Source organism: Propithecus coquereli, unplaced genomic scaffold (assembly GCF_000956105.1).
Source record: "Propithecus coquereli isolate 6110/MARCELLA unplaced genomic scaffold, Pcoq_1.0 Scaffold584, whole genome shotgun sequence".
Taxonomy (NCBI): Eukaryota; Metazoa; Chordata; class Mammalia; order Primates; family Indriidae; genus Propithecus; species Propithecus coquereli.
The window spans coordinates 172,258-180,608 of record NW_012151774.1 but is presented as its reverse complement, the minus strand read 5'-3'; the positions used below and the strand labels follow the sequence as shown (position 1 = coordinate 180,608).

The 8,351-nt window shown below is 58.0% G+C and overlaps 1 protein-coding gene across 1 annotated transcript in view; it reads right to left on the bottom strand.

Moving 5' to 3' along the window:
• ALDH1L1 (aldehyde dehydrogenase 1 family, member L1) overlaps positions 1 to 3,189 on the bottom strand; it is a 68,568-nt gene extending 65,379 nt beyond the window's left edge. Inside the window, exons 1-5 of the mRNA XM_012658379.1 lie at positions 3,185 to 3,189; positions 1,992 to 2,130; positions 1,759 to 1,860; positions 1,382 to 1,471; positions 518 to 655 (exon numbers count right to left, since the gene is read on the bottom strand). Coding sequence (XP_012513833.1) covers positions 518 to 655; positions 1,382 to 1,471; positions 1,759 to 1,860; positions 1,992 to 2,130; positions 3,185 to 3,189 — 474 coding nt within the window. The remainder of the gene's footprint in view (positions 1 to 517; positions 656 to 1,381; positions 1,472 to 1,758; positions 1,861 to 1,991; positions 2,131 to 3,184) is intronic.
• Between the last annotated feature and the right edge of the window lie 5,162 nt (positions 3,190 to 8,351).

Sequence of the window (8,351 nt, the reverse complement as noted above, 5' to 3'; positions counted from 1 at the left end):
ATTTATATCAAGGGCCGCTGGGAAGATTAAATCTAACGTGTATAAATTGTTTCAAACCGCTGCCCGGCACGTGAAAAGCGGTCCGTGGATATTAGCTGTCATTCTGATTCGCAAGGTTGCTGGCACTAATAGGAGGGTGTCACCTGCCCAGCGTGTCCCCAAGGACTCTACACGTCCCAAGTGCCTACGGCGTTCCCGTCTAAAGAGAAGGAAACCGAGGCACAGAGGTAACGACCACACCCCGTAGTGCTCAGACGTTCGGACAGAAAAAACGAGGCCCCGAGGCCAGGCCCCCCGAGAGGGCTTCTCGCTGCTTCTGGGCTGCCCAGCTTGGAGAGGGGGGCCTGGTCGGCGGGGGGGAGGACTCAGGGCCGACCCAGCAATTGGGGGCCCACGTGGGGTTTCCGTCCCGCACCACATTTCTTCCATTTTCTTCGGAGCATCCTGGGGTCTTGCTGCGGGGCCTGAGCCCAAGGCCGGGGGTGTGGGTGGCCTCGACCCTCAGCATCACGCTTACCATTCTGTCGTCATTCCCGAAGAGGATGAGCCCTGCTTTGGTGACCACCCCCGGCCGGTGGGCCCCCGGGATGGGCAGAGCCTCTCCCTCGGGGACCACGCCCGACGTGTTCAGGGTCGAGTTGAAAAACGTCAGCTTCTGCGGAGGGAGGAAGAGCAGACGATGGAGGAGGAGAGGAGGCCCCTTTGGCCGGCAGCCCGGCAGGGCTGAGCGAGGCTGGGAGTGGCAGGAGAGGGCCGGGGCACAGACACGAGGCTGGGTGGCCTCGAGCCCCGAGTGGCCCCAAGATACTTCGCTTTGGCCGGTAGCCACCTGTCCTGGGGATGCCACCAAGCACGGGTCGCTTTGATCGCGAGATGCATTTGACTTCCGGACACGGTCTGAACAGCCGGCCGGGGGACGGTTGTTCGTTCGGATGACGATGGCTATGCACGGCCCTGCCACCCCCTCCCCGCCCCCCCCCCATGCCTCTTTCTACCCTGGGAGCCCCAGGGGTCCCCGTCTTCGGCAGCTGGCCCACACGCGGCCACCCCTGGCCTGAGTATGCTGTCCCCTCCCTGCCTGGGGCCACTGCGGAGTCAGAGCCGGGCCAGGGCTCTCTGTGAGCGCAGGGGTGAGGCTCAAAATATTTCATAACCCATAATCCACCTGTCCCCGAGAACTGCTGCAGGGACGGCCACCCTTTCGCCACCGGAGAGATCTCTCGGGCCCGGGGGAGAGGCTCAGGTGTTTGGGGGGCAGCTGGGTCGGGTTGAGGGTCAGGGCAGCAGCTATTTACTGACAAGTGTCAGGAGCAGGTGTGACCGTTTCAAAGCCAGTGGGGCACACAGACATGGCGGCCCAACTCCAGCCGCGCGGACGCACCTGTCCACAGGCCTCTGTCCAGGCTCCCGGCACCTTGTCGTTCCCGCGGATCCAGTTGTGAATGGCCTCTGCGGGCTGGTCCCAGTTCACCTGCGGGCGGCGGGACGTGCGTGCTCAGGTGGTCTCTGCCTGCGCCCCTGAGGTCCCCCAGACGGTGCACCCAGCCCTGCTGAAGGAGTCGGGGATCCCCGCAGCCTCTTGGACGCTGGTCTGCATCCGTGAGCTGGTGCGTCCTCCCCGTCCTAGGTGCTCTCCGACCCTGCTCAGACCCCTCCCCTGGGGCCCCACGCACGGCTTCTGCTCAGCTGCACCTCTCAGGCTGAACCCCGGCCACCCCTGCACCCCCAGCCCAGACCTCGGGTGGACGGGACACTCACCACGGCCGTCTCCTTCTTCTGAATCCCCTCGTAGGTGGCGCCTTCCTCGGGCTGGGGGATTCTGGGAGCTTTGCCCTCCGCAATCAGCCTCACGGCCTGCACCTGGGGTGACCCCGTGGCTCAGCATTTGGGGGAGTAGGACCCTCCCTCGCTCCTGGCCCCTGGGTCCCCACTAAGCCCGGACCCTGCCCCAGCCTGACCCCGGATTTGCCTGGCATAGAATAGGCACCTACAAAACATCTGCCATTGTGAACAGAGTTAGCGTGACTCCTCTGACTCCAGTCTGCACAAAGAGCACACGGCCGCCCTCTCTGCCACACAAGCTTTGGGTCATCTAGAAGATTTTTTCGGGCCGGGCGCGGTGGCTCACGCCTGTAATCCTAGCTCTCTGGGAGGCCGAGGCGGGCGGATCGTTTGAGCTCAGGAGTTCGAGACCAGACTGGGCAACATAGCGAGACCCCGTCTCTACTAAAAATAGAAAGAAATTAATTGGACAACTAAAAATATATAGAAAAAAATTAGCCGGGCATGGTGGCGCATGCCTGTAGTCCCAGCTACTCGGGAGGCCGAGGCAGGAGGCTCGCTTGAGCCCCGGAGTTGGAGGTTGCTGTGAGCGAGGCTGACGACATGGCACTCTAGCCTGGGCAACACAGTGAGACTCTGTCTCAAAAAAAAAAAAAGAGAGACTAAAGAACACAGCGGAGGGGCCGTGGGCTGTGCTTGAGTCAGCCAGCCCCACCCCGGGGGGAAACATCCAGGGAAAGATATTTCCTTTTCTTACTAAATGTGGGTAAACATCTACCAAGGCCCCAAAGACTGGGCAGAAATAACAGCCACAGATGCAGCCGTAACTGGCTGTCCCGGCGTCAGCCGCTGAGGAGGGCGGGGCTCCTCTGCCAGGCAGGACAAAGGCCCCACCCCCGGAGCACCGGGGCCTCCCGCAGACCTGTGGGTGACCAGACGAGGGCAGCGCCGAGCTGCAGATGACCCGGAATCCTGGGCTTCTGGAAGCCTCTTGCCAGCGGGGAGGGGGGTTGGCTGCACCCCCCGGGGCTCAGGTTCCAAGATCAGGCTGAAAGTCCCAAGGAAAACACCTTAATAAGTTACTGCCCGGAGAGCGACAGGCCAAGCAAGGTGAACACATTGGGGATTTCCTCTCCTGTGGGGTCGGGTCGCGGTTTACGCAGCTCAGCTGCGGATTTCCAGAACTTACTGCGTGAGCCATGCCTATTTTTACACTCTAGAGTCAGCCTCGGGGTGACGGCAGGGAGCCGGGACAGAGACCTGCTGTGGGACAGGAGACACCGGGTTTCCGTGGTGGCCCCCCACCGCGGGGAGGTCGTTGGCAAGGGCAGAGCGCTCAGCGTGGGCACCGGGTCCTCATTCGCGCCCCTCCGTCCCGGTTGCGCAACGGAGAGTGGGTTACATCATCCCCGGCCGCGGCCAGCGCAGGACTCAGCACATCCCAGAAAAACACGAGAATGAAGCAAAACAAACAAACCGAAATAAGATGGAAGACGATCACGTTTCAAAGTTAGAGATTATCTTCAAGAACTATAGGCAGCGAAGATGGCTTTGAAGCCACCGTGGGTGTGCCCCGTGATTCGAAATGTGATTTTTATCGCCCCCGGCGAATCTCCCTCCGGGGCTTGTTTTAATCTCAGCGAAATCCCAAATCGGTTCGGAGACTCCACACCCCTTTGCCCGAGTCTGCGTCCGAGTTGCCTTACCTGGCGCCAAGGTGTGTCCTTGCCAAGGTCATCTGCTGACAGCGTCGTCATTCCCAGCTGGTCTTCGGCCATCGGTGGACGGAGTCCACTTTTCCTCGCAGGCTGGGTCCAGCTCTGGCTGTCGCTGTGCTAGAGAGACATGCAGCTGTTAATTGCCTCCCCCTCCCCGTGGAGGACAGAGTAGAGGCCCCCTAACCGTGTCCACGTCCTAATCCCCCGACCCTGTGAACTTGGTTACGGTCCACGGCTGCCGATGGCGTTAGGGTCACCAGGCTTCAGGCGGGGAGATGATCCCGCGTGCTCTGTCTGGGATCCTTCGGTATGACAGAGGGAGGCAGGCCAGCCCACGGGACTGATGTCACGTGACAAAGACAACCGGGCCGCTGCCGGCTTTGCAGGCCGAGGAAGGGGCTGGGGGCCAGAGAATGCAGGGGGCTTCTAGAAGCTGAGAAGGACAAGGATCTGGAGCCCCCCAGAAATGAACAACTGCAGACATCCGACCCACAGAACTATGAGAGAATAAACGTGTGTTGTTTGAGAAGCCACCAGGTTTGTGGCTGTTACTACAGCACTAGGAAACTATGAACAATGGACTCCTCTCTACTAAAATTAGAAAGAAATTAATTGGACAACTAAAAAATATATATACAGAAAAAATTAGCCGGGCACGGTGGTGCATGCCTGTAGTCCCGGCTACTTGGGAGGCTGAGGCAGGAGGATCGCCTGAGCCCAGGAGTTGGAGGTTGCTGTGAGCGAGGCTGACGCCACGGCACTCTAGCCCGGGCAACACGGTGAGACTCTGTCTCAAAAAAAAAAAAACAAAACAAAACGATGCACTCCTCATTTTACAGATGAAGAGACGGAGGTTCAGAGAGGGCATGGAAATTATGCAAAGTCACACAGCAAACAGGCGTCAGAATTCCCTTCAGGGTGTGGCCACGGTGACAGGCAGCTTGATCTCCTGTCCTTCTCCTCCTCAGAAGGAGGAGCTTCCCGGAACTTCCCTTCCCTCCCGGCATGTCCTTATAAATCGATTTCTGTGACTTGGGGGGAGCCCCAGAGACGCCCCAGCCCCAAGAGGGTTATTTGTTCCAAACCGAGACAAATGCCGTCTCAGGAGGAATTCTGCCGGATCACGTTTTCTTCGTCTCTGCGCAGCTAGAAGGGGTTGGCTTGAGTCCTGACACCGCCGTGCCCATCCCGGCCCCTGCTTTGGGGTCAAAGAGAACGAGAATCCACCGAGGGTGTGTGTGTCTCTGACTCGGGGCTGACGCCGTCTGCGCAGCATCTTTGGGAAGAGGAGGGCAGGAGGTGGCAGCTCTGGGGACAGCTCATGAGATTAGGGGAGGGAAAGGAACCACGGAGAGCCAAAGACGTGGGGACAAGCCACCTCTTGCAGGCAGCCTCTCCTTCGAGGGGAGGCCTGGGGGTGAGGACCCAGAGCCTGGGTATCGGGAGAAAGGAACAGCTCTCCCTAGAAAGCGGGACCCCCCCAATTGGGTCTCCGCCCATCCCAGGCTGGAGGCCCCAAGATTCTCGTGGAAGGCAGGGACCTGTCACGGTCAAATGTGTCCTCCCCGGGCAGGAGCCAGAGAACCTGGGGGTTCTCCCCGGAGCAGCTGCCAGCGTGAGCTGCCTCCAAAGAGAGATGAATGGAGGCCGGCCCAGCAAGGTTTGGGTCTGGTGCGTAGGGCATCTTCCTCCAGGCAGCTTCAATAAATCCATCATCTGACCTTGGCAGGCCATCTTCCGGGACTGGGTTCCTGCCTCTCTGAAAATGGAGATAGTAACACCTTTTGTTCAGAAGATGAGAGAGTGGTGAGAGCCGCACTTTGTAACCTGGAGCGCTCCGCGGCGTGGAGGCCGGTTTTGGAGCAGGAGGCAGGTGGGGAAGGGCCGGATTCCATGAGGCCATGATGCACCAGTGTCCTCTCTGCTCTCGAGCGAGACCCAAGGACCCCCTGCTTCCCAGAAGAGAGCAGCTGTAACTTGTCTTTTTTTTTTTTTGAGACAGAGTCTCACTGTGTTGCCCAGGCTAGAGTGCCGTGGTGTCAGCCTCGCTCACAGCAACCTCCAACTCCTGGGCTCAAGCGATCCTCCTGCCTCAGCCTCCCGAGTAGCTGGGACTACAGGCAGGCGCCACTGTGCCCGGCTAATTTTTCTCATTTTCCGTAGAGGTGGGGTCTCACTATGTTGCCCAGGCTGATCTTGAAGTCCTAGCCTCCAGTGATCCTTCCATCCTGGCCTCCATTTCTATTTTTTTTTTTTTTTTTGAGACAGAGTCTCGCTCTGTCACCCGGGCTAGAGTTCCGTGGCGTCAGCCTCGCTCACAGCAATCTCCAACTCCTGGGCTCAAGCGATCCTCCTGCCTCAGCCTCCCGAGTAGCTGGGACTACAGGCATGCGCCACCATGCCCTTTTTTTTCTAAATATTTTTAGTTGTCCAATTAATTTCTTTCTAATTTTAGTGGAGACGGGATCTCGCTATGTTGCCCAGGCTGGTCTCAAACTCCTGAGCTCAAACAATCTGCCCGCCTCGGCCTCCCAGAGTGCTAGGATAACAGGCGTGAGCCACCGCGCCCCGCCAAAATCTGCATTTTGATCATCTTATTTTAATATGTGAATAGTGTTATTTAATTTTAATTAATGTTCAGTATTCATTTTCCTATCATCGAAGTAATTTTTTTTTAATGATTTTAAAAGTTCTAAAATCATAGCAAAGCCGAACGAAACGTTATCTGTGAGCTGGAAGTTGTAGGGTGCCGGGGACAGGGGCCACGGTACCCTGACGGACCCGTGTACCCGTGTACGGACCCGCGGCTGTTGCGGTGACGGGCACGACGTGGGCACGCAGCCGGCAGTTCCGGAATCGGTGAATGAATGAAGGGGTAGGCAGGATGCCCCGGTTCCCATGTCACGTTTACCCCATGTCCCGTGGGAGGACGCAGCGACCAGAGGCAGGTGCTGGAGCGGGCGCACGCACACACACACACACGGGGATAGCTGGCGGCCATCTGCGGCCGGGAGTGGGGCCGAGGAGGCCGGGGCCAGCTCGAGCTGACTCGGGGATCTTGCTGACACTCTAGCTCTCCGGGTAACGGCCGGCAGTTCCTCAGCCCTCACGTCACAGTTTGACACAAACACAAAAAGGACCTGAGTTAGCACAAGCCCCAGAGACACCCCTCGGCATCGCAGCTCCGCGGCTATTCCCAGCCCATCAGCGGGAGGCTGACGCGGGAGGCTCGGTCCTGCGAGGCCAGGCTGGGAGGCCAGGGGCTGGCATTCGGTCGTCCGGGACTATAGGCCCCTCCGTGGGCCACCTGTCCACTGAGGAGATGGGAGCTCTGTGTGTGTGTGTGGGGGGTCTCTTGTCTGTGCAGACCCCACGATGCGTGTCTGTCCGTGTGCGCCATGACATGCATGTTCGTGTCCCTTTGACGTGGGAACACAGCCTGCTGCGTGTTGCGTGTGTGTACACCACTGGAGTTACATGCGGGGAGAGGGGTTTGCAATCTGCAAACACTTGGCGTGTGGGCGCGTGTCTCTGTGTGCAAATATCCCCTCCTGCGTCCATCTGTCTGTGAAGACCATGGTCCGTGTGTACGCCTGTGTGTGCACATGTTTCTGTTCATGCGTGTGCACCAGCTGGGAAGACCCCACGCCCAGGTGTACCGGCGGCCCGGGGTGCGTCGTGCGGCCTCACCCGAATGCCTGACGTCTGAGTTTCCCGGGAGAGCTGCAGGGGTGGGGAGGTCGCCGGGCTGCATTCCTGGCCCTGGCGGGAGCACACAAGCAGCAACTCGCGCATTCCATTCATAACATTCCTGCAAGCGGGGGGAGCAGAAACAAAGCCAGACAGTTAGCTATTAAAAGGGAAGAGGAGAGAAAGGACGGCTCCTTGCAGCTCCCTCGGGGCTGTGAGTTCTCCTGATTTCCCAGCAGCTGGCTGGCTGGAAGCCGCTCCTTCTCCCTGGGTGGCCCCTGGGGCTGTGGTCTGGGGGACAGGGAGGGTCCGAGCCAGGATCCGATGAAGGTGTCTGCCCCGCACAGGTCCCGCGCCGGGATGGCTTCCTGTCGCTCCCATTTCACAGTTGAGAAAACTGAGGCTCAGGGCGCCAAAGTCACTTGTGCCAGTCATTCTCCATCCTATGCGTGGCAGTAGCAACTGCCTTTGCAAAGGCCCTGGGGCCACTGGCAATGGGCTTTTTCCTCCCGTGACCCCCACATCTCCCTTATCTTGGTCCCAACCTCCTCCAGAGCCATCTGGGCCCCCGGCTCCTCCTCGTGGCCCTGCGTGTGCTTGTGTGTCTCCGACGACAGCTTTGAGGAGCTGGGGGGGGGACCTGATACTGCATCCATCGTCCCAGCACAAAAACTCTAAGTCCCCCCGATCTGTGCTCACAAAGGCCCCCCGGTTCTCAGCAGCGTAGAGGACTGAGTGGTTAGGTAGGAGGAGTAAGTTCTAGTAAGTTCTAGTAAGTTCTAGTAACTTCTAGTATCACAGCAGGGAAATTACAGTTAACAGTAATGTATCCTCTATTTTTTCAGAATAGCAAGAAGAGGAGATTTGTTAATGTTGCCACACAAAGAAGGACCCCCTAGCGGCCCTGATTTGATCATTACACACTGTATACAGGTATCAAAATATCACGTGTTCCCCCAAAATATGAACGACTAATATATAACAAAAAATAAAAGTAATAAAAGTCTCTCCTCATTAGCATAGTGGTTAGTAAAAAAAAAACAAAAAACAACAAATAATAAAAGTCAGTTTTCATTTCCGATACGTCGAATAACAACAGCTCAAGGTCCTCAGTAATTTTTAATTAATTCATTAAAAGCATAAAGAGGGCGGGGCGCGGTG